Here is a 25,897-nt window from a genome sequence, read left to right as displayed (position 1 = left end):
CCCTCTCCTGTACTCCCTGTTCACCCACGACTGCGTGGCCACGCACGCCTCCAACTCAATCATCAAGTTTGCGGACGACACAACAGTGGTAGGCTTGATTACCAACAACGACGAGACGGCCTACAGGGAGGAGGTGAGGGCACTCGGAGTGTGGTGTCAGGAAAATAACCTCACACTCAACGTCAACAAAACTAAGGAGATGATTGTGGATTTCAGGAAACAGCAGAGGGAACACCCCCCTATCCACATCGATGGGACAGAGTTTTAAGTTCCTCGGCGTACACATCACAGACAAACTGAATTGGTCCACCCACACAGACAGCATCGTGAAGAAGGCGCAGCAGCGCCTCTTCAAACTCAGGAGGCTGAAGAAATTCGGCTTGTCACCAAAAGCACTCACAAACTTCTACAGATGCACAATCGAGAGCATCCTGTTGGGCTGTATCACCGCCTGGTACGGCAACTGCTCCGCCCACAACCTTAAGGCTCTCCAGAGGGTAGTGAGGTCTGCACAACGCATCACCGGGTGCAAACTACCTGCCCTCCAGGACACCTACACCACCCGATGTCACAGGAAGGCCATAAAGATCATCAAGGACAACAACCACCCGAGCCACTGCCTGTTCACCCCGCTATCATCCAGAAGGTGAGGTCAGTACAGGTGCATCAAAGCTGGGACCAAGAGACTGAAAAACAGCTTCTATCTGAAGGCCATAAGACTGTTAAACAGCCACCACTAATATTGAGTGGCTGCTGCCAACACACTGACTCAACTCCAGCCACTTTAATAATGGGAATTGATGGGAATTGATGTAAAATATATCACTAGCCACTTTAATTTTAAACAATGCTACTTAATATAATGTTTAAATACCCTACATTATTAATCTCATGTGTATACGTATATACTGCACTCTATATCATCTACTGCATCTTTATGTAATACATGTATCACAAGCCGCTTTAAACTATGCCACTTTGTTTACATACACTACATTACTCATCTCATATGTATATACTGTACTCGATACCATCTACTGCATCTTGCCTATGCCGCTCTGTACCATCACTCATTCATATATCTTTATGTACATACTCTTTATTCTTTATCCCTTTACACTTGTGTGTATAAGGTAGTAGTTTTGGAATTGTTAGTTAGATTACTCGTTGGTTATTACTGCATTGTCGGAACTAGAAGCACAAGCATTTTGCTACAACCTGTTAGGGATGATGCAAATTCTCGCAGCGTTTCGCAACTTTTTGTTAAAAATCGCGCAACATTTCAACGTCCTGCTACTCATGCCAGGAATATAGTATATGCATATGATAAGTATGTGTGTATAGAAAACACTCTGAAGTTTCTAAAACTGGTTAATTCATGTCTGTGGCTATAACAGAACGTGTTCAGGAGTAAAAATCCCAGGGAAAACTGTTCACCAAAAAAAAAAATATATATTCATCCGCCAGTCTTTGAATTGTCTACGGCATTAGAAAATAGATGAGGCCCCGCTTACAATGCCTACAGCTTCCGCACGATGTCGCCAGTACTGGCATTTCATTGTAGAGGCACTTCCTGTCTTGGGGTGCACCCAGGAAATTATGAAAGTGAAAAAAATGGACGATGATTTCAAGACTTGCTGCTATCGAATACAGATCGCCCCGTGATCAATTTGATCGATTATTAACGTTTATTAATACCTAAAGTTGGTTTACAAAAGTAGTTTGAAGTGATTTGTAAAAGTTTATAGGCAACTTTTTAAATTTTAAAAAGTGACGTTGCGTCTGGAAAAGGTGAATTTTCCTTGGATCAGACGGCCTTTATAAATTGACATTTTGGGTATACATGGACGGATTTAATCGGGAAAAATACCCAATTGTGATGTTTATGGGACATATAGGAGTGCCAACAAAGAAGCTCGTCAAAGGTAATGAATGTTTTATATTTTATTTCTGAGTTTTGTGTAGCGCCGGCTACCGCTAAATCTTTTGTTTAGGTCTCGTTCAGGTATTTCGGGGGGTGCATGCTATCAGATAATAGCTTATCATGCTTTCGCCGAAAAGCATTTTACAAATCTGACATGTTGGCTAGATTCACAACGAGTGTAGCTTTAATTGAGTATCTTGCGTGTGTGTTTTAATGAAAGTTTGAGTTTTATCGAGTACTATAGGTGGCGCTCTGAAATTTCCGCTGATTTGGTTCCTGTACAGGAACCACCATCCGTAACATCTGCTAACCATGTGTATGTGACAAATACATTTGATTTGATTTGATTTGACAACCATGGTATAAGACAGACAGTAATACAACCATGGTATAAGACAGACAGTAATACAACCATGGTATAAGACAGACAGTAATGCAACCATGGTATAAGACAGACAGTAATACAACCATGGTATAAGACAGTAATACAACCATGGTATAAGACAGTAATTCAACCATGGTATAAGACAGACAGTAATACAACCATGGTATAAGATAGTAATACAACAATGTTATAAGACAGACAGTAATACAATCATGGTATAAGACAGTAATACAACCATGATATAGGACAGTAATACAACCATGGTATAAGACAGTAATACAACCATGGTATAAGACAGTAATACAACCATGGTATAAGACAGACAGTAATAAAACCATGGTATAAGACAGACAGTAATCTAGCCATGGTTTAAGACAGACAGTAATACAACCATGGTATAAGACAGACAGTAATACAACCATGGTATAAGACAGTAATACAACCATGGTATAAGACAGACAGTAATACAACCATGGTATAAGACAGACAGTAATACAACCATAGTATAAGACATACAGTAATACAACCATAGTATAAGACAGACAGTAATACAACCATGGTATAAGACAGGCAGTAATACAACCAAGGTATAAGACAGTAATACAACCATGTTATAAGACAGACAGTAATACAACCATGGTATAAGACAATAATACAACCATGGTATAGGACAGTAATACAACCATGGTATAAGACAGACAGTAATACAACCATGGTATAAGACAGACAGTAATACAACCATGGTATAATACAAGACAGTAATACAACCATGGTATAAGACAGACAGTAATACAACCATGGTATAAGACAGACAGTAATATAACCATGGTATAAGACAGACAGTAATACAACCATGGTAAAAGACAGACAGTAATACAACCATGGTATAAGACAGACAGTAATACAACCATGGTATAAGACAGACAGTAATACAACCATGGAATAAGACAGACAGTAATACAACCATGGTATAAGACAGATAGTAATACAACCATGGAATAAGACAGACAGTAGTACAACCATGGTATAAGACAGTAATACAACCATGGTATAAGACAGACAGTAATACAACCATGGTATAAGCCAGACAAAAATACAACCATGGTATAAGACAGACACGAATACAACCATAATATAAGACAGACAGTAATACAATCATGGTATAAGACAGACAATAATACAACCATGGTATAAGACAGGCAGTAATATAGCCATGGTTTAAGACAGACAGTAATACAACCATGGTATAAGACAGTATACAAACATGGTATAAGACAGACAGTAATACAACCATGGTATAAGACAGACAGTAAGACAACCATGGTATAAGACAGTAATACAACCATGGTATAAGACAGACAGTAATACAACCATGGTATAAGACAGACAGTAATACAACCATGGTATAAGACAGTAATACAATCATGGTATAAGACAGTAAAACAACCATGGTATAAGACAGACAGTAATACAACCATGGTATAAGACAGACAGTAATACAACCATGGTATAAGACAGAAAGTAATACAACCATGGTATAAGACAGTAGTACAACCATGGTATAAGACAGTAATACAACCATGGTATAAGACAGACAGTAATACAACCATGGTATAAGACAGACAGTAATACAACCATGGTATAAGACAGACAGTAATATAGCCATGGTTTAAGACAGTAATACAACCATGGTATAAGACAGTAATACAACCATGGTATAAGACAGTAATACAACCATGGTATAAGACAGACAGTAATACAACCATGGTATAAGACAGACAGTAATACAACCATGGTATAAGACAGACAGTAATACAACCATGGTATAAGACAGTAATACAACCATGGTATAAGACAGTAAAACAACCATGGTATAAGACAGACAGTAATACAACCATGGTATAAGACAGACAGTAATACAACCATGGTATAAGACAAGACAGTAATACAACCATGGTATAAGACAGTAATACAACCATGGTATAAGACAGACAGTAATACAACCATGGTATAAGACAGACAGTAATACAACCATGGTATAAGACAGACAGTAATATAGCCATGGTTTAAGACAGACAGTAATACAACCATGGTATAAGACAGTAATACAACCATGGTATAAGACAGTAATACAACCATGGTATAAGACAGACAGTAATACAACCATGGTATAAGACAGACAGTAATACCACCATGGTATAAGACAGACAGTAGTACAACCATGGTATAAGACAGACAGTAATACAACCTTGGTATAAGACAGACAGTAATACAACCATGGTATAAGACAGACAGTAATACAACCATGGTATAAGACAGACAGTAATACAACCATGGAATAAGACAGACACTAATACAACCATGGTATAAGACGGAATTACAACCATGGTATAAGACAGTAATACAACCATGGTATAAGACAGTAGTACAACCGTGGTATAAGACAGTGATACAACCATGGTATAAGACAGACAGTAATACAACAATGGTATAAGACAGACAGTAATACAACCATGGTATAAGACAGTAATACAACCATGGTATAAGACAGTAATACAACCATAGTATAAGACAGACAGTAATACAGCCATGGTATAAGACAGTAATACAACCATGGTATAAGACAGACAGTAATACAACCATGGTATAGGACAGACAGTAATACAACCATGGTATAAGACAGACAGTAACACAACCATGGAATAAGACAGACAGTAGTACAACCATGGTAGAAGACAGACACTAATAGAACCATGGTATAAGACAGACAGTAATACAACCATGGTATAAGACAGTAATACAACCATGGTATAAGACAGACAGCAATACAACCATGGTTTAAGACAGTCATACAACCATGGTATAAGACAGACAGTAATACAACCATGGTATAAGACAGACAGTAAATCAGCCATGGTATAAGACAGACAGTAATACAACCATGGTATATGGCAGTATTACAACCATGGTATAAGACAGTAATACAACCATGGTATAAGACAGACAGTAATACAACCATGGAATAAGACAGACAGTAATACAACCATGGTAATAGACAGACAGTAATACAACCATGGTATAAGACAGACAGTAATACAACCATGGTATAAGACAGACAGTAATATAGCCATGGTATAAGACAGACAGTAATACAACCATGGTATTTGACAGTAATACAACCATGGTATTAGACAGACAGTAATACAACCATGGTATAAGACAGGCAGTAACACAACAATGGTATAAGACAGTAGTACAACCATGGTATAAGACAGTAATACAACCATGGTATAAGACAGACAGTAATACAACAATGGTATAAGACAGACAGTAATACAACCATGGTATAAGACAGTAATACAACCATGGTATAAGACAGTAATACAACCATAGTATAAGACAGACAGTAATACAGCCATGGTATAAGACAGTAATACAACCATGGTATAAGACAGACAGTAATACAACCATGGTATAAGACAGACAGTAATACAACCATGGTATAAGACAGTAATACAACCATGGTATAAGACAGACAGTAATACAACCATGGTATAAGACAGACAGTAATACAGCCATGGTAAAAGACAGTAATACAACCATGGTATAAGACAGACAGTAATACAACCATGGTATAAGACAGACAGTAATACAACCATGGTATAAGACAGACAGTAACACAACCATGGAATAAGACAGACAGTAGTACAACCATGGTAGAAGACAGACACTAATAGAACCATGGTATAAGACAGACAGTAATACAACCATGGTATAAGACAGTAATACAACCATGGTATAAGACAGACAGCAATACAACCATGGTTTAAGACAGTCATACAACCATGGTATAAGACAGACAGTAATACAACCATGGTATAAGACAGACAGTAAATCAGCCATGGTATAAGACAGACAGTAATACAACCATGGTATATGGCAGTATTACAACCATGGTATAAGACAGTAATACAACCATGGTATAAGACAGACAGTAATACAACCATGGAATAAGACAGACAGTAATACAACCATGGTAATAGACAGACAGTAATACAACCATGGTATAAGACAGACAGTAATACAACCATGGTAATAGACAGACAGTAATACAACCATGGTATAAGACAGACAGTAATACAACCATGGAATAAGACAGACAGTAATACAACCATGGTATAAGACAGACAATAATACAACCATGGAATAAGACAGACAGTAATACAACCATGGTATAAGACAGACAGTAATACAACCATGGTATAAGACAGACAGTAATACAACCATGGTATAAGACAGACAGTAATATAGCCATGGTATAAGACAGACAGTAAGTAATACAACCATGGTATTTGACAGTAATACAACCATGGTATTAGACAGACAGTAATACAACCATGGTATAAGACAGGCAGTAATACAACCATGGAATAAGACAGACAGTAATACAACCATGGTATAAGACAGACAGTAATACAACCATGGAATAAGACAGACAGTAGTACAACCATGGTATAAGACAGTAATACAACCATGGTATAAGACAGACAGTAATACAACCATGGTATAAGACAGACAGTGATACAACCATGGTATTAGACAGACAGTAATACAACCATGGTATAAAACAGTAATACAACCATGGTATAAGACAGACAGTAATAAAACCATGGTATAAGAAAGACAGTAATCTAGCCATGGTTTAAGACAGACAGTAATACAACCATGGTATAAGACAGTATACAACCATGGTATAAGACAGACAGTAATACAACCATGGTATAAGACAGTAATACAACCATGGTATAAGACAGTAATACAACCATGGTATAAGACAGACAGTAATACAACCATGGTATAAGACAGTATACAACCATGGTATAAGACAGACAGTAATACAACCATGGCATAAGACAGTAATACAACCATGGTATAAGACAGTAATACAACCATGGTATAAGACAGACAGTAATACAACCATGGTATAAGACAGTATACAGCCATGGTATAAGACAGACAGTAATACAACCATGGTATAAGACAGTAATACAACCATGGTATAAGACAGTAATACAACCATGGTATAAGACAGACAGTAATACAACCATGGTATAAGACAGGCAGTAATACAATCATTGTATAAGACAGACAGTAATACAACCATGGTATAAGACAGACAGTAATACAACCATGGTATATGACAGTAATATAACCATGGTATAAGACAGACAGTAATACAACCATGGTATAAGACAGACAGTAATACAACCATGGTATAAGACAGTATACAGCCATGGTATAAGACAGACAGTAATACAACCATGGTATAAGACAGACAGTAATACAACCATGGTATAAGACAGTATACAGCCATGGTATAAGACAGACAGTAATACAACCATGGTATAAGACAGTAATACAACCATGGTATAAGACAGTAATACAACCATGGTATAAGACAGACAGTAATACAACCATGGTATAAGACAGGCAGTAATACAATCATTGTATAAGACAGACAGTAATACAACCATGGTATAAGACAGACAGTAATACAACCATGGTATATGACAGTAATATAACCATGGTATAAGACAGACAGTAATACAACCATGGTTTAAGACAGTAATACAACCATGGTATAAGACAGACAGTAATACAACCATGGTATGAGACAGTTATACAACCATGGTATAAGACATAAACATGGAATTATGTTGATTCCTACCTTCTGTCGGGGAGGAGGTATATTTTAACATAGGGGTTCCTGGGCCGGCCGTCTTCCCTAGAAGGAAATTCTTTAGCTCCCAGGATGGTGACTATGAGCTGGTGACCCACCTTGTCGTACCACAGTTTGACCTGGAGGGAGAGTGGAGTTGTGTTATTATGAGGTGAGGAACTCTGATGTATTGGGAGTGTCTAACATTAACGCATAGCATATAGCAGTCTAGCAATACAGCACATTAGTAGCCAATATGTATTTTAGTAAGAGTTTATTAGAAGCCAATGTCTGGAAGCCATATCATGCATCTAGACACAGGTGGTGGTTTCAAAGACTGATGTTGATGTTTTATTTGCAAACAAAAGATAAGCGATGGAAAACTATTCAAAATGCTTGATTCAGATTTCAAACTAATAAGAACATGCTTTGAAACTATTTAAAACTCAAAAGAAAATGCTTTGCTCCTTTTTTGCAAAACAAAAGATAGTCAAGTGAAACAATTATCTAAGATTTAAAACACTAGTTGCACAACCGAGAGGCTCCCTTACAAAACAACATTTAATGCTGCAAACTTACCACAAGTTTGTGGCAAATTTGCTGCAAACTAAATGGTGTGCTACAAAATGTTGTTGAAGTTTGCAAATGTTTGCCACTAGTGGTGTATCTGTGGCAAACCTTTGGCAACAATAATATTTATTGCCATTAGTGGCAAACAGTTCGCTATAGTTTTTTTTCTGGCAGACAATTCTCTCAAGATTCTATTTGAATCTTTGGTTAACCTGGGAAGCAACATTTACCACAAGACATTTCTGGTGAACACATGAGTTCCAAGACCAGTAACCGTTTTCGACCAATCAAGGGAATTAGAAAAATCTGTTGGAAAATGGAAACAAAGCTAGCTACAGTACCTTCCAAAGTTGTCCGGTGAGTGTCTAATTATTAATGAAACTTCCTAATAAACTTGAACATCTTATTAGCTAAAAGCCTATTTAGCAATGTCATGTTGAATAGGATAGAGTGAAACCCATTTTGTTGATACCAGTTTCAATTTATCAATGCCACTGACTGACTGGCATTTTGCAAGCTAACATTAGCTATTATATTTTTGCACAATTCATGTGATAGGTAGCTAGCTAACCACTGATTTGCCTGAACACATATTTTTAGCTGAATACGTTGGTGTTTTTAATACCAATATGCATGTCAATATGCTTGTGTCACGGCTCTCTAGCATCTTAGCTAGCCCAATAGCTAAGGTAGGTAACTAGCTAAGAACAACATTTGTCAATTTGACATCAAAGCAAAACTTCACTTTTGCAGATGGATACCCTTCGCCTACCTGTGGTGTTGGAAGAGGCTGTTTAGGGAGGAAGATTCATCAACACCCTGGAAAAATGTTTGTGGTGCACTACCTCGTAACGCTTTTTTGGAGTGATAAATGATAAAGCAAGTAAATGCATGTATTATTGTAATAAATGTAGCCCATACATTCATTCTTTGTAACAAATAAATCTGTCATTACTTTAAACTAGTAGCTAGCTCATCTTGATCATGAGTTGTTCCTTCTGTCTTTCTAGAAGCAATCAGTTACAAGGCAAAAAGACAGATTCAGGCCTTCCATCAAACTGAGGACAGAGAAATATGTGTTCAGCAGACTGGTCAAGTCTTCTTGCATGCACAGCTTTGAGATGTAAGTTACACTCTAAAATGCTGTGTTGTTTGGATGACCCAATTGCTGGGTTGCAGGCATTGGGTCAATAGGTAGGTTGTTTTCTGTAACCTCAGCCAGGTTGGGCTATGGAAATTTCACAGAGCCAATGGGTTAATTCTCCCGCTACCAGCACGTGAAGTCCACTACAATAAGTATTCTAGTTCTCATGTGACTGACGAGTGGAAAACGGCTAACATTATTTCAACAGACAAATAGTCTTTTGGCTGACTGAAAACTTTGAAAATGGTAAGTAACAAACGTTACGAATTCTGAATTTGACGGTCATTCAGATTAAATAGGTTGTCCTCAAGCTAGCTAACGTTAGCTTGAGTGTTAGCTAGCTAATGACCGTAAGCTAGGTAGCCATGTTCTGTGCTAATATCTCTGGCTGTGGTTCCATTAGCTAGCTAGCTAATGTTAGGAAGCACAGTCCTGAGTGTCTCATTCCAATGCTAATATACTCCTAAGGCACTATTTATAACTCTGTTAAATTGACTTTTAGTATGTTTTTTAGTGTTCAGCATGTGGCATGTTTGCCTTTAGTTCAACTACTGAAGCGTGTTCTGTTACACTTTCCTTTTATCACAACAATTTATTTTAAATACAAATGTTACATTTTGGGGATTGTGAAAAGTGCTTTATGAACGAAATACAGTTATTAAGTAATGAGTCCATGTCCTTAGTAGAGTCACCTTCAAAAGTAATATTTTACACTTGTTCTGTGTAACAATGTTTTAACCCAAAGGTAGACCATTATTGTATGGCAAACCGGCATGGTGTGTGTGATGTCACCTAAGATAGCTGAAGTGTGTCAGTGAATGTGAATATCTATTGACTAGCTCTGGCACTCTGATAGACAGATCTGTGTTAACACCCTTTAAGACAGACAGTGTCATCGACATGTATGCTTTGTTTATCTCAGATTTCAATCTGTGTGTACATGAAGTTTAGCTGAGGCTTTAGTCTGATGTTTGGACTGTTTGATTCATGAAATAATATAAATAAATTCTAACAATCAATCCTATCTTATGTTTAGTATCTTGTCAAATAAAACATACTTAGACAATAGGGCTTTGTTTCAATGTGCGATTAAAAATGTGCTTATTCTGATTTTTTTTAAAACCTCATTAACCTACAGACAATACCCAATAATGACAAAGCAAAAACAGGTTTTAAAAATATATATATATATATATTGCATTTACATTAGTATTCAGACTCTTTACTCAAAACATTCAGCAGGTCCAGCAGGTATATCTCACTGGTCATCCCCAAAGCCAACACCTCCTTTGGCCGCCTTTCCTTCCAGTTCTCTGCTGCCAGTGACTGGAACGAATTACAAAAATTGCTGAAGCTGGAGACTTACATTTCCCTCACTAACTTTATACATCAGCTATCTGAACAGCTAACCGATCGCTGCAGCTGTACATAGTCCATCTGTAAATATCCCACCCAATCTACCTACCTCATCCCCATATTGTTTTTATTTACTTTGCTGCTCTTTTGCACACCAGTATCACTACTTACACACCATCATCTGCTCATCATCATCTGTTCTTCTTTCACCCCAGTGTTAATCTGCTACATTGTAATTACTTTTCTTCTATGGCCTATTTATTGCCATACCTCCTCATGCCATTTGCACACACTGTATGTAGACTTTATTTTTTTTCTAATGTGTTATTGACTGTACACTTGTTTATTCCATGTGTAACTCTGTGTTGTTGTTTCTGTCGCACTGCTTTGCTTTATATTGGCCAGGTCGCAGTTGTAAATGAGAACTTGTTCTCAACTAGCTTACCTGGTTATATAAAGGTGAAATAAAAAAATTAAGATGGGAACCAAACCAGTCCAGTATTCTCTCAATAACATACGTAGATGGGAACCAAACCAGCCCTGTATTCTCTCAAAAACTTATAGAAAAGGGAACCAAATAAATATCTTTGAAACTTAGGACAATGTCTATTGATTTAGATCAGTCAAATGAGAGATAGCAAATTGTTGTTCCTCCACCCATAAGGCCCCTCATCCTCATTAACTAGCTTAAACCTTAACGAGAACAGCATTAACTAATTAAGAGATCCAACCAATCCCCTTGGTGAGTGATAGTGATTGGCCACAGAGCAGCAGTACATCATGGCTACTTACTGAGACGTGTCCAGACAGGCACTGTGGGGAGTAGCGGAGCATCCCAGGACTCATGGGGGACGTGACGGATATTGCTCGACCCATCTTCTGGGATTCAAATAAACTCGAACCTGCAGACACAAGCAAATCTGTGTTATTTTCACTTAAAGGTTAAGGTGTGTAGGGGCTTGTTTTCTTTCAATCATTGTGTTATTTTTACATAAAGGTTCTATATAATTTATCTTTGTTTCATAGTATAGTTTATTTAATTTTTATTTAGCAAAGTCACATGTTTTCTTAATTGACAGTATGTTTGCCAATCAGTTGGGCTGCCAGATGTATTTGCCATACCTTTGCCTCATCCCACTCAACCATACCATTTTTCAATTCCTCATCAATCCAAGGGGTATTAACAGTTTTTACAGTCATTTTCTTAATGGGTGCATGTTTATTAGGAACTGGAATAAGACATTTCATAAATGTGTGAAGTGCAGCATCTGATTGCTCCTCATTACACACCACAGGCAAACAAATATTATTTACATCATCAACATATGAATCACTACAAAACTTATGACCTCTTATACACTATATTAGGCCCAGCCTTTGGAACTTTGCTTTTTTTCCTAGATATGGCTATAATATTGTGATCACTACATCCTATGGATTTGGATACTGCTTTAAAGCAAATTTCTGCAGCATTAGTAAAGATGTAATCAATACATGTTAAGGATTTCATTCCTGTACTGTTTGTAACTACCCTGGTAGATTGACTGACAACCTGAACCAGGTTGCAGGCACTGATGAGAGCCAGTCAATATTTACATCACCCAGAAAATGTACTTCTCTGTTGATATCACCTACACCTGCACTTGGTGGTCTATAGCAGCTTCCCACAAGAATGGGCTTTAAGGGGCCTCCCGAGTTGCGCACTGGTCTAAGGCTGTGCCACTAGAGATTCTTGGTTCGAGTCCAGGCTCTGTCGCAGCCGGCTGTGACCGGGAGACCCATGGGACGGCTCACAATTGGCCCAGTGTCGTCCGGGTTAGGGGAGGGTTTGGCCGGCAGGGATGACCCATCGGCCACTAGCGACTCCTGTTGCGGGGCAGGCACAATGCACACTGACATGGTCGCCAGGTGTACGGTGTTTCCTCCGACACATTGGTGCGGCTGGCTTCCAGGTTAAATGGGCATTGTGTCAAGAAGCAGTGCGGCTTGGTTGGGTTGGGTTGTGTTTCGGAGGACGCATGGCTTTCGACCTTCACCTCTCCCGAGTCCTTAAGGGAGTTGCAGCGATGACACAAGACTGCAACAACCAATTGGGGGGATAAAGAAAAAAAATAATACAAAAAAATAATAGGCTTTAGGTGAAGCAGATGAACCTGTAGCCATATTACTTCAACAGTTGTAACAGTGTACGCTGAGAGTCGAGAAGCGAGTTCAGGGAGTGAATACATTTAATAAATAAACGAACATGAACAAAAGAAGAAACACAAACAGCGCACCGACATGAAAAAGATATACAGAAACAATAACGACTGAGGAAGGAACCAAAGAGAGTGACATAAATAGATGGAGTCCGTGTGAGTGTCAAAAAGCGCTGGTGTGTGTGACGATGAGGCCAGAGAGGGAGTATACGTGACAGTACCCCCTCACTGATGAGCAGCTCCTGAAATGCGGCTCCAACCGCAGGATGCCGACAACAGGGACGATCCCAGGGATAAGGAGCGGACCGGCCACCTCTGCTGAAACGTTGGAACCTGTCGAGCCGGCTGGGGCATGGGAGCCCGGCAACCTAGAGTGCCGAAGAAGGAGCAGCACCCCCTCTCCGACGCAAGGCTCCAGTCGCAGGACGCCGACCAGAGGGACGTTCCCGGGGATCAGAGCGGACCATTCGGCTCCGTAGAGGCAAAGGAACCTGACGAGCAGCCTTAAGTGCCGGAGCCTGGCAAGCCAGCTGTGGCTGGGGAGCTGCAGAGCCTGCGGAGCCTACCGAGTTTTGAAAACCTGACGAGCTAGCTAAGGCATGGAAGCCTGACAAGCTATCTGAGGCATCCTCGGTAGACTCGGCAACAGACGCTTGACCTGCCAACCGAGTCTTCAAATCAAATCAAATGTATTTATATAGCCCTTCGTACATCAGCTGATATCTCAAAGTGCTGTACAGAAACCCAGCCTAAAACCCCAAACAGCAAGCAATGCAGGTGTAGAAGCACGGTGGCTAGGAAAAACTCCCTAGAAAGGCCAAAACCTAGGAAGAAACCTAGAGGGGAACCAGGCTATGTGGGGTGGCCAGTCCTCTTCTGGCTGTGCCGGGTGGAGATTATAACAGAACGTGGTCAAGATGTTCAAATGTTCTTGACACCCCGATGTACCGGCTTAGACATGAAAGCCTAAAGAGCCGGCTGAGGCATCCTTGGTTGCTCTGGCAGCGGAACCCAGACCCAACGTCACTTCCAACACGAAAACTAAAAACACTCCCTGATGCTTCCCTTTGGTGAGGCGTTATTTTGTAAAGCTGTACGCTGAGAGTCGGGAAGAAACAGCGACATGAAACAGATACAGAAACAATAACGCCTGGGGAAGGAACCAAATGGAGTGACATATATAGATGGAGTCCAGGTGAGTGTCAATAAGCGCTGGTGCGTGTGACGATGGTGACAGGTGTGCGTAATAATCAGCTGTCTGGTGACCTAGAGGCCAGAGAGGGAGTATACGTGAGAACATTATTTAACATTAGATTGTCTCTAAGCTTTAAAGGAATGTGGTTCTTTATATAGACCGCAACACCGCCCCCGTTGGCATTTCCGTCTTTTCTGTAAATGTTATAACCTTGTATTGCTACCACTGTATCATCAAAGGTATAGTCTAGGTGAGTTTCAGAGATAGTCAGAATATGCATGTTATTTGTTACAAGAAAGTTATTGACTTCATGGACCTTGTTTCTCAGGCTGCATATGTTAATATGGCCTATTTTTAGCACTTTTCTGGGTTGCTTGATTGTTTTTAATGCTTTCCTGAGAAGCGTATCAGAAGTAGACTTGATAGTGCAGGGTGAGCTGCACAAAGTGGTCTTCCTACTAGGGCACATCGCCTCAGATTTCTTTGAATCATTGTGTAATTTAGTAAAAGCTAAGAGCTACACTACATCCAGATGTAGGCATTGTTGATGTCATGATAATGAATGTATGATGTCACCACTCACTTGATTCAAGTTGTCCATGTGTGCTCTCTGAGATACTGGAAGAATCTCTGGGAAATAAACAGAACCCCAACATTATGAAGCAAGAGACATCTTCACAGATACATTACTGTTAATGCCCTCTCTCTAGTCAAATATGTTATTTCTGGAGCTAATGGAATGAATCTGGGATGTTATCTGTGGAGACAAGGGACTTAAGGTGGGATGTTATCTGTGGAGATGAGGAACTGAAGCTGGGATGTTATCTGTGGAGCTGAGGAACTGAAGCTGGGATGTTATCTGTGGAGCTGAGGCACTGAAGCTGGGATGTTATCTGTAGATATAATGGACTGAAGCTGGGATGTTATCTCTGCAGCAGAGGGAGGGGTGCTGAAATGTTACCTGTGGCGCTAATGGACTGAAGCTGGGAGGTTATTATTGAGGCTGAGGGACTGAAGCTGGGATGTTATCAGTGGAGCTTTGCAACTGAAGCTTGGTTGTTATCTGTGGAGCTGAGGGACTGAGGCTGGGATGTTATATGTGGAGCTGAGGGACTGTAGCTTGGATGTTATTTGTGGAGCTGAGGGACTGAAGCTGGGATGTTATCTCTGGTGCTGAAAGACTGAGACTGGGGTGTTTTCTCTGGTGCTGAAAGACTGAAGCTGGGATGTTATCTGTGGAGCTTAGGGACAGAAGCTGGGATGTTATCTCAGTTAGCTCAGTTGTCCTGAGTCTGCACAACTCTGCCAGGACCTAGGATCAAGAGAGACGCTCAAGTGTTTTAGTACTATATCTCTTGACACAATGGTGAAAATAATCATGGCCTCTAAACCTTCAAGCTGCATACTGGACCCTATTCCAACTAAACTACTGAAAGAGCTGCTTCCTGTGCTTGGCCCTCCTATGTTGAACATAATAAACGGCTCTCTATCCAACCGGATGTGTACCAAACTCACTAAAAGTGGCAGTAATAAAGCCTCTCTTGAAAAAGCCAAACCTTGACCCAGAAAATATAAAAAACTATCGGCCTATATCGAATCTTCCATTCCTCTCAAAAATTTTAGAAAAGGCTGTTGCGCAACAACTCACTGCCTTCCTGAAGACAAACAATGTATACGAAATGCTTCAGTCTGGTTTTAGACCCCATCATAGCACTGAGACGGCACTTGTGAAGGTGGTAAATTACATTTTAATGGCATCGGACCGAGGCTCTGCATCTGTCCTCGTGCTCCTAGACCTTAGTGCTGCTTTTGATACCATCGATCACCACATTCTTTTGGAGAGATTGGAAACCCAAATTGGTCTACACGGACAAGTTCTGGCCTGGTTTAGATCTTATCTGTCGGAAAGATATCAGTTTGTCTCTGTGAATAGTTTGTCCTCTGACAAATCAACTGTAAATTTCGGTGTTCCTCAAGGTTCCGTTTTAGGACCACTATTGTTTTCACTATATATTTTACCTCTTGGGGATGTTATTCGAAAACATAATGTTAACTTTCACTGCTATGCGGATGACACACAGCTGTACATTTCAATTAAACATGGTGAAGCCCCAAAATTGCCCTTGCTAGAAGAATGTGTTTCAGACATAAGGAAGTGGATGGCTGCAAACTTTCTACTTTTAAACTCGGACAAAACAGAGATGCTTGTTCTAGGGCCCAAGAAACAAAGAGATCTTCTGTTGAATCTGACAATTAATCTTAATGGTTGTACAGTCGTCTCAAATAAAACTGTGAAGGACCTCGGCGTTACTCTGGATTATTTTGAAGAACATATCAAGACAATTTCAAGGACAGCTTTTTTCCATCTACGTAACATTGCAAAAATCAGAAACTTTCTGTCCAAAAATGATGCAGAAAAATTAATCCATGCTTTTGTCACTTCTAGGTTAGACTACTGCAATGCTCTACTTTCCGGCTACCCGGATAAAGCACTAAATAAACTTCAGTTAGTGCTAAATACGGCTGCTAGAATCCTGACTAGAACCAAAAATGTTTATCATATTACTCCAGTGCTAGCCTCTCTACACTGGCTTCCTGTCAAAGCAAGGGCTGATTTCAAGGTTTTACTGCTAACCTACAAAGCATTACATGGGCTTGCTCCTACCTATCTCTCTGATTTGGTCCTGCCGTACATACCTACACGTACGCTACGGTCACAAGACGCAGGCCTCCTAATTGTCCCTATAATTTCTAAGCAAACAGCTGGAGGCAGGGCTTTCTCCTATAGAGCTCCATTTTTATGGAACGGTCTGCCTACCCATGTCAGAGACGCAAACTCGGTCTCAACCTTTAAGTCTCTACTGAAGACTCATCTCTTCAGTGGGTCATATGATTGAGTGTAGTCTGGCCCAGGAGTGGGAGGGTGAACGGAAAGGCTCTGGAGCAACGAACCGCCCTTGCTGTCTCTGCCTGGCCGGTTCCCCTCTTTCCACTGGGATTCTCTGCCTCTAACCCTATTACAGGGGCTGAGTCACTGGCTTACTGGGGCTCTCTCATGCCGTCCCTGGAGGGGGTGCGTCACCTGAGTGGGTTGAGTCACTGATGTGGTCATCCTTTCTGGGTTGGCGCCCCCCCCCCCCCCCCCTTGGGTTGTGCCGTGGCGGAGGTCTTTGTGGGCTATACTCAGCCTTGTCTCAGGATGGTAAGTTGGTGGTTGAAGATATCCCTCTAGTGGTGTGGGGGCTGTGCTTTGGCAAAGTGGGTGGGGTTATATCCTTCCTGTTTGGCCCTGTCCGGGGGTATCCTCGGAATGGGCCACAGTGTCTCTTGACCCCTCCTGTCTCAGCCTCCAGTATTTATGCTGCAGTAGTAGTTTATGTGTCGGGGGGCTAGGGTCAGTTTGTTATATCTGGAGTACTTCTCCTGTCCTATTCGGTGTCCTGTGTGAATCTAGGTGTGCGTTCTCTAATTCTCTCCTTCTCTCTTTCTCTCTCTCGGAGGACCTGAGCCCTAGGACCATGCCCCAGGACTACCTGACATGATGACTCTTTGCTGTCCCCAGTCCACCTGGCTGTGCTGCTGCTCCAGTTTCAACTGTTCTGCCTTAATATTATTTGACCATGCTGGTCATTTATGAACATTTGAACATCTTGGCCATGTTCTGTTATAATTTCCACCCGGCACAGCCAGAAGAGGACTGGCCATCCCACATATGCTCTCTCTAATTCTCTCTTTCTTTCTCTCTCTCGGAGGACCTGAGCCCTAGGACCATGCCCCAGGAATACCTGACATGATGACTCCTTGCTGTCCCCAGTCCACCTGACTGTGCTGCTGCTCCAGTTTCAACTGTTCTGCCTTATTATTATTCGACCATGCTGGTCATTTATGAACATTTGAACATCTTGACCATGTTTTGTTATAATCTCCACCCGGCACAGCCAGAAGAGGACTGGCCACCCCACATAGCCTGGTTCCTCTCTAGGTTTCTTCCTAGGTTTTGGCCTTTCTAGGGAGTTTTTCCTAGCCACCGTGCTTCTACACCTGCATTGCTTGCTGTTTGGGGTTTTAGGCTGGGTTTCTGTACAGCACTTTGAGATATCAGCTGATGTACGAAGGGCTATATAAATACATTTGATTTGATTTGATTTGATTTGATTTATCTGTGGTGCTGAAAGACTGAAGCTGGGATGTTATCTGTGGAGCTTAGGGACTGAAGCTGAGATGTTATCTGTGGATCTGAAAGACTGAAGCTGGGGTGTTATCTGTGGAGCTAAGGGACTGAAATGGGATGTTATCTGTGGAGCGGAGGGACTGAAGCTGGGGTGTTATTTGTGGAGCTGAAAGTCTGAAGCTGGAATGTTATCTGTGGATCTGAAAGACTGAAGCTGGGATGTTAGCTGTGGAGCGGAGGGACTGAAGCTGGGATATTATCTGTGGAGCTAGGGGACTGAAGCTGGGATGTTATCTGTGGATCTGAATGACTGAAGTTGGGATGTTATCTGTGGAGCTGAGGGATTTAAGTTGGGATGTTATCTGTGGAGCTGAGGGACTGAAGCTGGGATGTTATCTGTGGAGCTGAAAGACTGAAGCTCAGATGTTATCTGTGGATCTGAGGGACTGAAGCTGGGATATTATCTGTGGAGCTGTGGGACTGAAGCTGGGATGTTATCTGTGGAGCTGAGGGACTGAAGGCTGGATGTTTTATGTGGTGCTGAAAGACTGAAGCTGGGATGTTATCTGTGGAGCTGAGGGACTGAAGCTGTGTTTTTATCTTTGTTGCTGAAAGACTGAAGGCTGGATGTTATCTGTGGGCTGAGGGACTGAAGCTGGGTTGTTTTTTCTGGAGCTGAGGGACTGAAGATGTGATGTTGTCTGTGAAGCCCGAGGGACTGAAGATGGAATGTTATTTGTGGAGCAGAGGGATTAATGCTAGGATGTTATCTGTGGAGCTGAAAGACAGAAGCTGGGTTGGTATCTGTGGTGCTGAAAGACTGAAGCTGGGATGTTATCTGTGGAGCTTAGGGACTGAAGCTGAGATGTTATCTGTGGATCTGAAAGACTGAAGCTGGGATGTTATCTGTGGAGCTAAGGGACTGAAATGGGATGTTATCTGTGGATCTGAATGGCTGAAGCTGGGATGTTATCTGTGGAGCTGAAAGACTGAAGCTGGAATGTTATCTGTGGAGCTGAGGGACTGAAGCAGGGATGTTATCTGTGGAGCTGTGGGACTGAAGCTGGGATGTTATCTGTAGAGCTGAGGGACTGAAGCTGGAATGTCATCTCTGGAGCTGAACGACTAAAACTGGGATGTTATCTGTGGAGATGAGAGACTGAAGATGAGATGTTATCTGTGGAGCTGAATCACTGAAGCTGGGATGTTATCTGTGGAGCTGAAGGACTGAAGCTGGGATGTTATCTGTGGAGCTGAGGGACTGAAGCTGTGATGTTATCTGTGGAGCTGAGGGACTGAAGCCTGGATGTTATCTGTGGATCTGAAAGACTGAAGCTGGGATGTTATCTGTGGAGCTGAGGGACTGAACCTGGGATGTTGTTTGTGGAGCTAAAAGACTGAAGCTGGGATGTTTTCTGTGGAGCTGAGGGACTGAAATGGGATGTTTTCTGTGTAGCTCAAACACTGAAGATTGGTTGTTATCTGTGGAGCTGAGGGACTGAAGCTGGGATGTTATCTGTGGAGCTGAAAGACTGATGCTGGGATGTTATCTGTGGCGTTGAGGGACAGAAGCTGGAATGTTATCTGTGGAGCTGAAAGACTGAATCTGGGATGTTATCTGTGGAGCTGAGGGACTGAAGCTTGGATGTTATCTGTGGAGCTGAAAGACTGAATCTGGGATGTTATCTGTTGAGCTGAAAGACGGTGTGATTCAAAACAAGTTTCACAAGAGCTATTAGTATGTAACATATTTTCACAGCTTTCAATGACAGGGACTAATTTTCTGCTTCGAACCCTTATGTAAACCTTTATGTTACCTTTCATATCTTGTCAGAGATACCATTAATAAAATTATCCTGAGACGGGGGAATAAATTGATTAAACATTTCAGTTAGTCAACACCGGTGGTTTACCACACATGTAATGAATACCATTTGATTTGAAAATGTATTTATACATTGCCTTCAGAAAGTATTGACACCCCTTGACTTATTCCTCATGTTGTTATGTTACAGCCTGAATTTAAAATTGATTAAATTGAGACGTTGTGTCATTGTCCTTCACACAATAACCCATAATGTCAAAGTGGAATTAGGTATAATTTATTACAGAGTTTAAAGGCTGTGATAGGAAAACACTGAGGATGGATCAACACCATTGTAGTTACCCCACAATAGTAAACCAAATGGCAGAGTGAAAAGAAGGAAGCCTGTACAGAATAAAGATATTCCAAAACATGCATCCTGTTTGAATAAGGCATCAAAAATGTGGCAAATAAATTAACTTTATGTCTTGAATACAAAGCGTGTTTGGGGCAAAGCCAACACATCACTGACTACCACTCCTCATAATTTCAAGCATGGTGGTGGCTACATCGTTTTATGGGTATGCTTGTTATCGGCAAGGACTAGGGAATGTTCTGGGGAAAAAATACAATTTAATAGTTATGCAAAAGCGAAATGCATAACCTGGTTCAGTCTGCTTTCCAACAGACACTGGGAGATTAATTCAGACACGGGAGTTGCTTACAAACTTGCATAGTTAAAAAAATATATATGTTTTTTTTTTACCTTTATTTAACTAGACAAGTCAGTTAAGAACAAATTCTTATTTTCAATGACAGCCTAGGAACACTGCCTGTTCAGGGACAGATTTGTACCTTGTCAGCTCGGGGATTTGAACTTGCAACTTTCCGGTTACTAGTCCCAAGCTCTAACCACTAGGCTACCCTGCCGCTCCAATAAAGGTTAAATAAATGTGAAATTTAAATAAAGATGACATTGAATGTTCCTGAGTGGCCTAGTTCGAGTTTTCACTTAAATTGGCTTGAAAAATCTATGGCAAGACCTGAAAATGGTTGTCTACCGATGATCAACAACCAACTTGACATAGCTTGAAGAATTTAAAAAAGATCCATGTGCAAACATTGTACAAACCAGGTGTGTAAAGCTCTTACCCAAAAAGACTCACAGCAATAATCACTGCCATAGGTGATTCTAAAACAAGTTTTCACTTTATAATTATGAGATATTGTGTGTAGATGAGTGAGAAAATAAAACATATTTAATCCATTTTAAATTAAAGCTGTAACACAACAAAATGTGGAAGAAGTCAAGGGGTATGAATACTTTCGGAAGGCACTGTACCACTCCACAAGTCATTAAGGGCGTACAGGGGTAGCGCAAAACCAAGCTGGGAGTCACACATCCTAAGACTAAGTACATGTATTCACAACTTGAAAGGTAATTTTCCATAGTTGTGTTAGAACTGAACTCACCGTATGGGACGGGACACAACCAGCTCCACTTGGGGGTCTGGCTTCGATTCTAGAATGACATTATAAACTTCCTTGAATGTTGCTCCTTGTAGGACCCTCCCATTCCATTCAAGGACCTGATCTCCTGAAGAGAGAGAGAGGATCCGTTAACACAGCACACTGCAGAAAGAAAGAGAGGAGTGACATTAACATATTCATGCAGTGTACAAATATGATTGAATTTGAGAAGTGTTTATGATGTGTACAAATATGATTGGTCAGATAAGGGTAATGGCAGCTAAAAAGACTCATTGCATCATCAGTATGACATCATCAGTGGGAGCCAGGGTGTACTCATGACATCATCAGTATGAGACATTGTGAGAGTGCGTACTCGTGACATCATCATTGTGAGTCAACATGTACTAGTTACATATTTAGAATGAGCCAGTGTCTACTCATGATATCATCAGTGTGAGCCAGTGTGTACTCTTGACATGATCAGTGTGAGCAGGTGTGTACCTGGTCGAAGGTGACCAACAGTATCTGCTAGACTTCCTCTCTTCACTTTAGTGATGAAAGCACAAAGTCGACCAGAATCCATCATCTTTCCTCCAACCACCTGTTAGACACAGACATGTTCAGTCATCACTATACATTGTACTCAGTATACATCACTATACATCAGTGGTGTAAAGTACTTAAGTAAAAATACTTTAAAGTACTACTTAAGTCGTTTTTTGGGGTATCTGTACTTTACTGTACATATTTTTTTACATTTTTACCCCCAATTTTGTGGTATCCAATTGTTAGTAGTTACTATCTTGTCTCATCGCTACAACTCCCATATGGGCTCGGGAGAGACGAAGGTCGAAAGCCATGCGTCCTCTGAAACACAACCCAACCAAGCTGCACTGCTTCTTAACACAGCGTGCATCCAACCAATGTGTCGGAGGAAACACCGTGCACCTTGCGACCTGGTTAGAGTGCACTGTGCCCGGCCTGCCACGGGAATCGCTAGTGCGCGATGAGACAAGGATATCCCTACCAGCCAAACCCTCCCTAACCCGGATGATGCTAGGCCAATTGTGCATCACCCCAGGGACCTCCCGGTAGCGGCCAGCTGCGAAAGAGCCTGGGCTCGAACCCAGTGTCTCTGGTGGCAGGGTGGTGCATGCCTTAGGCCACTGCACCACCCGGGAGGCCCTACTATTTATATTTTTAACAACTTTTAATTTTACTTCGCTACAGTCCTAAAGAAAATAATGTACTTTTTACTCCTTACATTTACCTGACACCCAAAAGTACTCCGTACATTTTTAATGCTTAGCAGGACAGGAAAATGGTCCAATTCACACACAACAACACATGGTCATCCCTTCTGTCTCTGATCTGGCGGACTAACTAAACACAAATGCATATTTTGTAAATGATGTCTGAGTGTTGGAGTGTGCCCCTGGATATCTGTAAATGATGTCTGAGTGTTGGAGTGTGCCCCTGGATATCTGTAAATGATGTCTGAGTGATGGAGTGTGCCTCTGGATATCTGTAAATTATGTCTGAGTGATGGAGTGCACCTCTGGATATCTGTAAATTATGTCTGAGTGATGGAGTTTGCCTCTGGATATCTGTAAATTATGTCTGAGTGATGGAGTGTGCCTCTGGATATCTGTAAATGATGTCTGAGTGATGGAGTGTGCCCCTGGATATCAGTAAATGATGTCTGAGTGATGGAGTGTGCCTCTGGATATCTGTAAATGATGTCTGAGTGATGGAGTGTGCCCCTGGATATCTGTAAATGATGTCTGAGTGATGGAGTGTGCATCTGGATATCTGTAAATGATGTCTGAGTGATGGAGTGTGCATCTGGATATCTGTAAATTATGTCTGAGTGTTGGAGTGTGCCCCTGGATATCTGTAAATGATGTCTGAGTGATTGAGTGTGCCCCTGGATATCTGTAAATGATGTCTGAGTGTTGGAGTGTGCCCCTGGATATCTGTAAAATATGTCTGAGTGATGGAGTTTGCCCAGGATATCTGTAAATGATGTCTGAGTGATGGAGTTTGCCTCTGGATATCTGTAAATTATGTCTGAGTGATAGAGTTTGCCTCTGGATATCTGTAAATTATGTCTGAGTGATGGAGTATGCCTCTGGATATCTGTAAATGATGTCTGAGTGATGGAGTGTGCCCCTGGATATCTGTAAATGATGTCTGAGTGATGGAGTGTGCATCTGGATATCTGTAAATGATGTCTGAGTGATGGAGTGTGCCCCTGTCTATCTGTAAATTATGTCTGAGTGTTGGAGTGTGCACCTGGATATCTGTAAATGATGTCTGAGTGTTGGAGTGTGCCCCTGGATATCTGTAAATTATGTCTGAGTGATGGAGTTTGCCCAGGATATCTGTAAATTATGTCTGAGTGATGGAGTTTGCCTCTGGATATCTGTAAATTATGTCTGAGTGATGGAGTGTGCCTCTGGATATCTGTAAATGATGTCTGAGTGATGGAGTGTGCCCCTGGATATCAGTAAATGATGTCTGAGTGATGGAGTGTGCCTCTGGATATCTGTAAATGATGTCTGAGTGATGGAGTGTGCCCCTGGATATCTGTAAATGATGTCTGAGTGATGGAGTGTGCCTCTGGATATCTGTAAATTATGTCTGAGTGATGGAGTGTGCCCCTGGATATCTGTAAATGATGTCTGAGTGATGGAGTGTGCATCTGGATATCTGTAAATGATGTCTGAGTGATGGAGTGTGCCCCTGTCTATCTGTAAATTATGTCTGAGTGTTGGAGTGTGCCCCTGGATATCTGTAAATGATGTCTGAGTGATTGAGTGTGCCCCTGGATATCTGTAAATGATGTCTGAGTGTTGGAGTGTACCTCTGGATATCTGTAAATTATGTCTGAGTGATGGAGTGTGCCCCTGGATATCTGTAAATGATGTCTGAGTGATGGAGTGTGCATCTGGATATCTGTAAATGATGTCTGAGTGATGGAGTGTGCCCCTGTCTATCTGTAAATTATGTCTGAGTGTTGGAGTGTGCCCCTGGATATCTGTAAATGATGTCTGAGTGATTGAGTGTGCCCCTGGATATCTGTAAATGATGTCTGAGTGTTGGAGTGTGCCACTGGATATCTGTAAAATATGTCTGAGTGATGGAGTTTGCCCAGGATATCTGTAAATGATGTCTGAGTGATGGAGTTTGCCTCTGGATATCTGTAAATTATGTCTGAGTGATAGAGTTTGCCTCTGGATATCTGTAAATTATGTCTGAGTGATGGAGTATGCCTCTGGATATCTGTAAATGATGTCTGAGTGATGGAGTGTGCCCCTGGATATCTGTAAATGATGTCTGAGTGATGGAGTGTGCATCTGGATATCTGTAAATGATGTCTGAGTGATGGAGTGTGCCCCTGTCTATCTGTAAATTATGTCTGAGTGTTGGAGTGTGCACCTGGATATCTGTAAATTATGTCTGAGTGTTGGAGTGTGCCCCTGGATATCTGTAAATTATGTCTGAGTGATGGAGTTTGCCCAGGATATCTGTAAATTATGTCTGAGTGATGGAGTTTGCCTCTGGATATCTGTAAATTATGTCTGAGTGATGGAGTGTGCCTCTGGATATCTGTAAATGATGTCTGAGTGATGGAGTGTGCCCCTGGATATCAGTAAATGATGTCTGAGTGATGGAGTGTGCCTCTGGATATCTGTAAATGATGTCTGAGTGATGGAGTGTGCCCCTGGATATCTGTAAATGATGTCTGAGTGATGGAGTGTGCATCTGGATATCTGTAAATGATGTCTGAGTGATGGAGTGTGCATCTGGATATCTGTAAATTATGTCTGCGTGTTGGAGTGTGCCCCTGGATATCTGTAAATGATGTCTGAGTGATTGAGTGTGCCCCTGGATATCTGTAAATGATGTCTGAGTGTTGGAGTGTGCCCCTGGATATCTGTAAAATATGTCTGAG

The 25,897-nt window shown here is 41.1% G+C and overlaps 1 protein-coding gene across 1 annotated transcript in view; it reads right to left on the bottom strand.

Moving 5' to 3' along the window:
• The window catches only part of LOC139391599 (regulating synaptic membrane exocytosis 2b), a 316,232-nt gene that overhangs the window by 160,187 nt on the left and 130,148 nt on the right, over positions 1 to 25,897 (bottom strand). The window contains exons 4-8 of the mRNA XM_071138971.1: positions 22,441 to 22,540; positions 21,940 to 22,063; positions 15,075 to 15,121; positions 11,891 to 12,000; positions 8,038 to 8,168 (exon numbers count right to left, since the gene is read on the bottom strand). Coding sequence (XP_070995072.1) covers positions 8,038 to 8,168; positions 11,891 to 12,000; positions 15,075 to 15,121; positions 21,940 to 22,063; positions 22,441 to 22,540 — 512 coding nt within the window. The remainder of the gene's footprint in view (positions 1 to 8,037; positions 8,169 to 11,890; positions 12,001 to 15,074; positions 15,122 to 21,939; positions 22,064 to 22,440; positions 22,541 to 25,897) is intronic.

This window comes from Oncorhynchus clarkii, chromosome 32 (assembly GCF_045791955.1).
Source record: "Oncorhynchus clarkii lewisi isolate Uvic-CL-2024 chromosome 32, UVic_Ocla_1.0, whole genome shotgun sequence".
In the NCBI taxonomy this organism is placed as follows: domain Eukaryota; kingdom Metazoa; phylum Chordata; class Actinopteri; order Salmoniformes; family Salmonidae; genus Oncorhynchus; species Oncorhynchus clarkii.
This window is presented reverse-complemented; position numbering and strand designations above follow the sequence as displayed.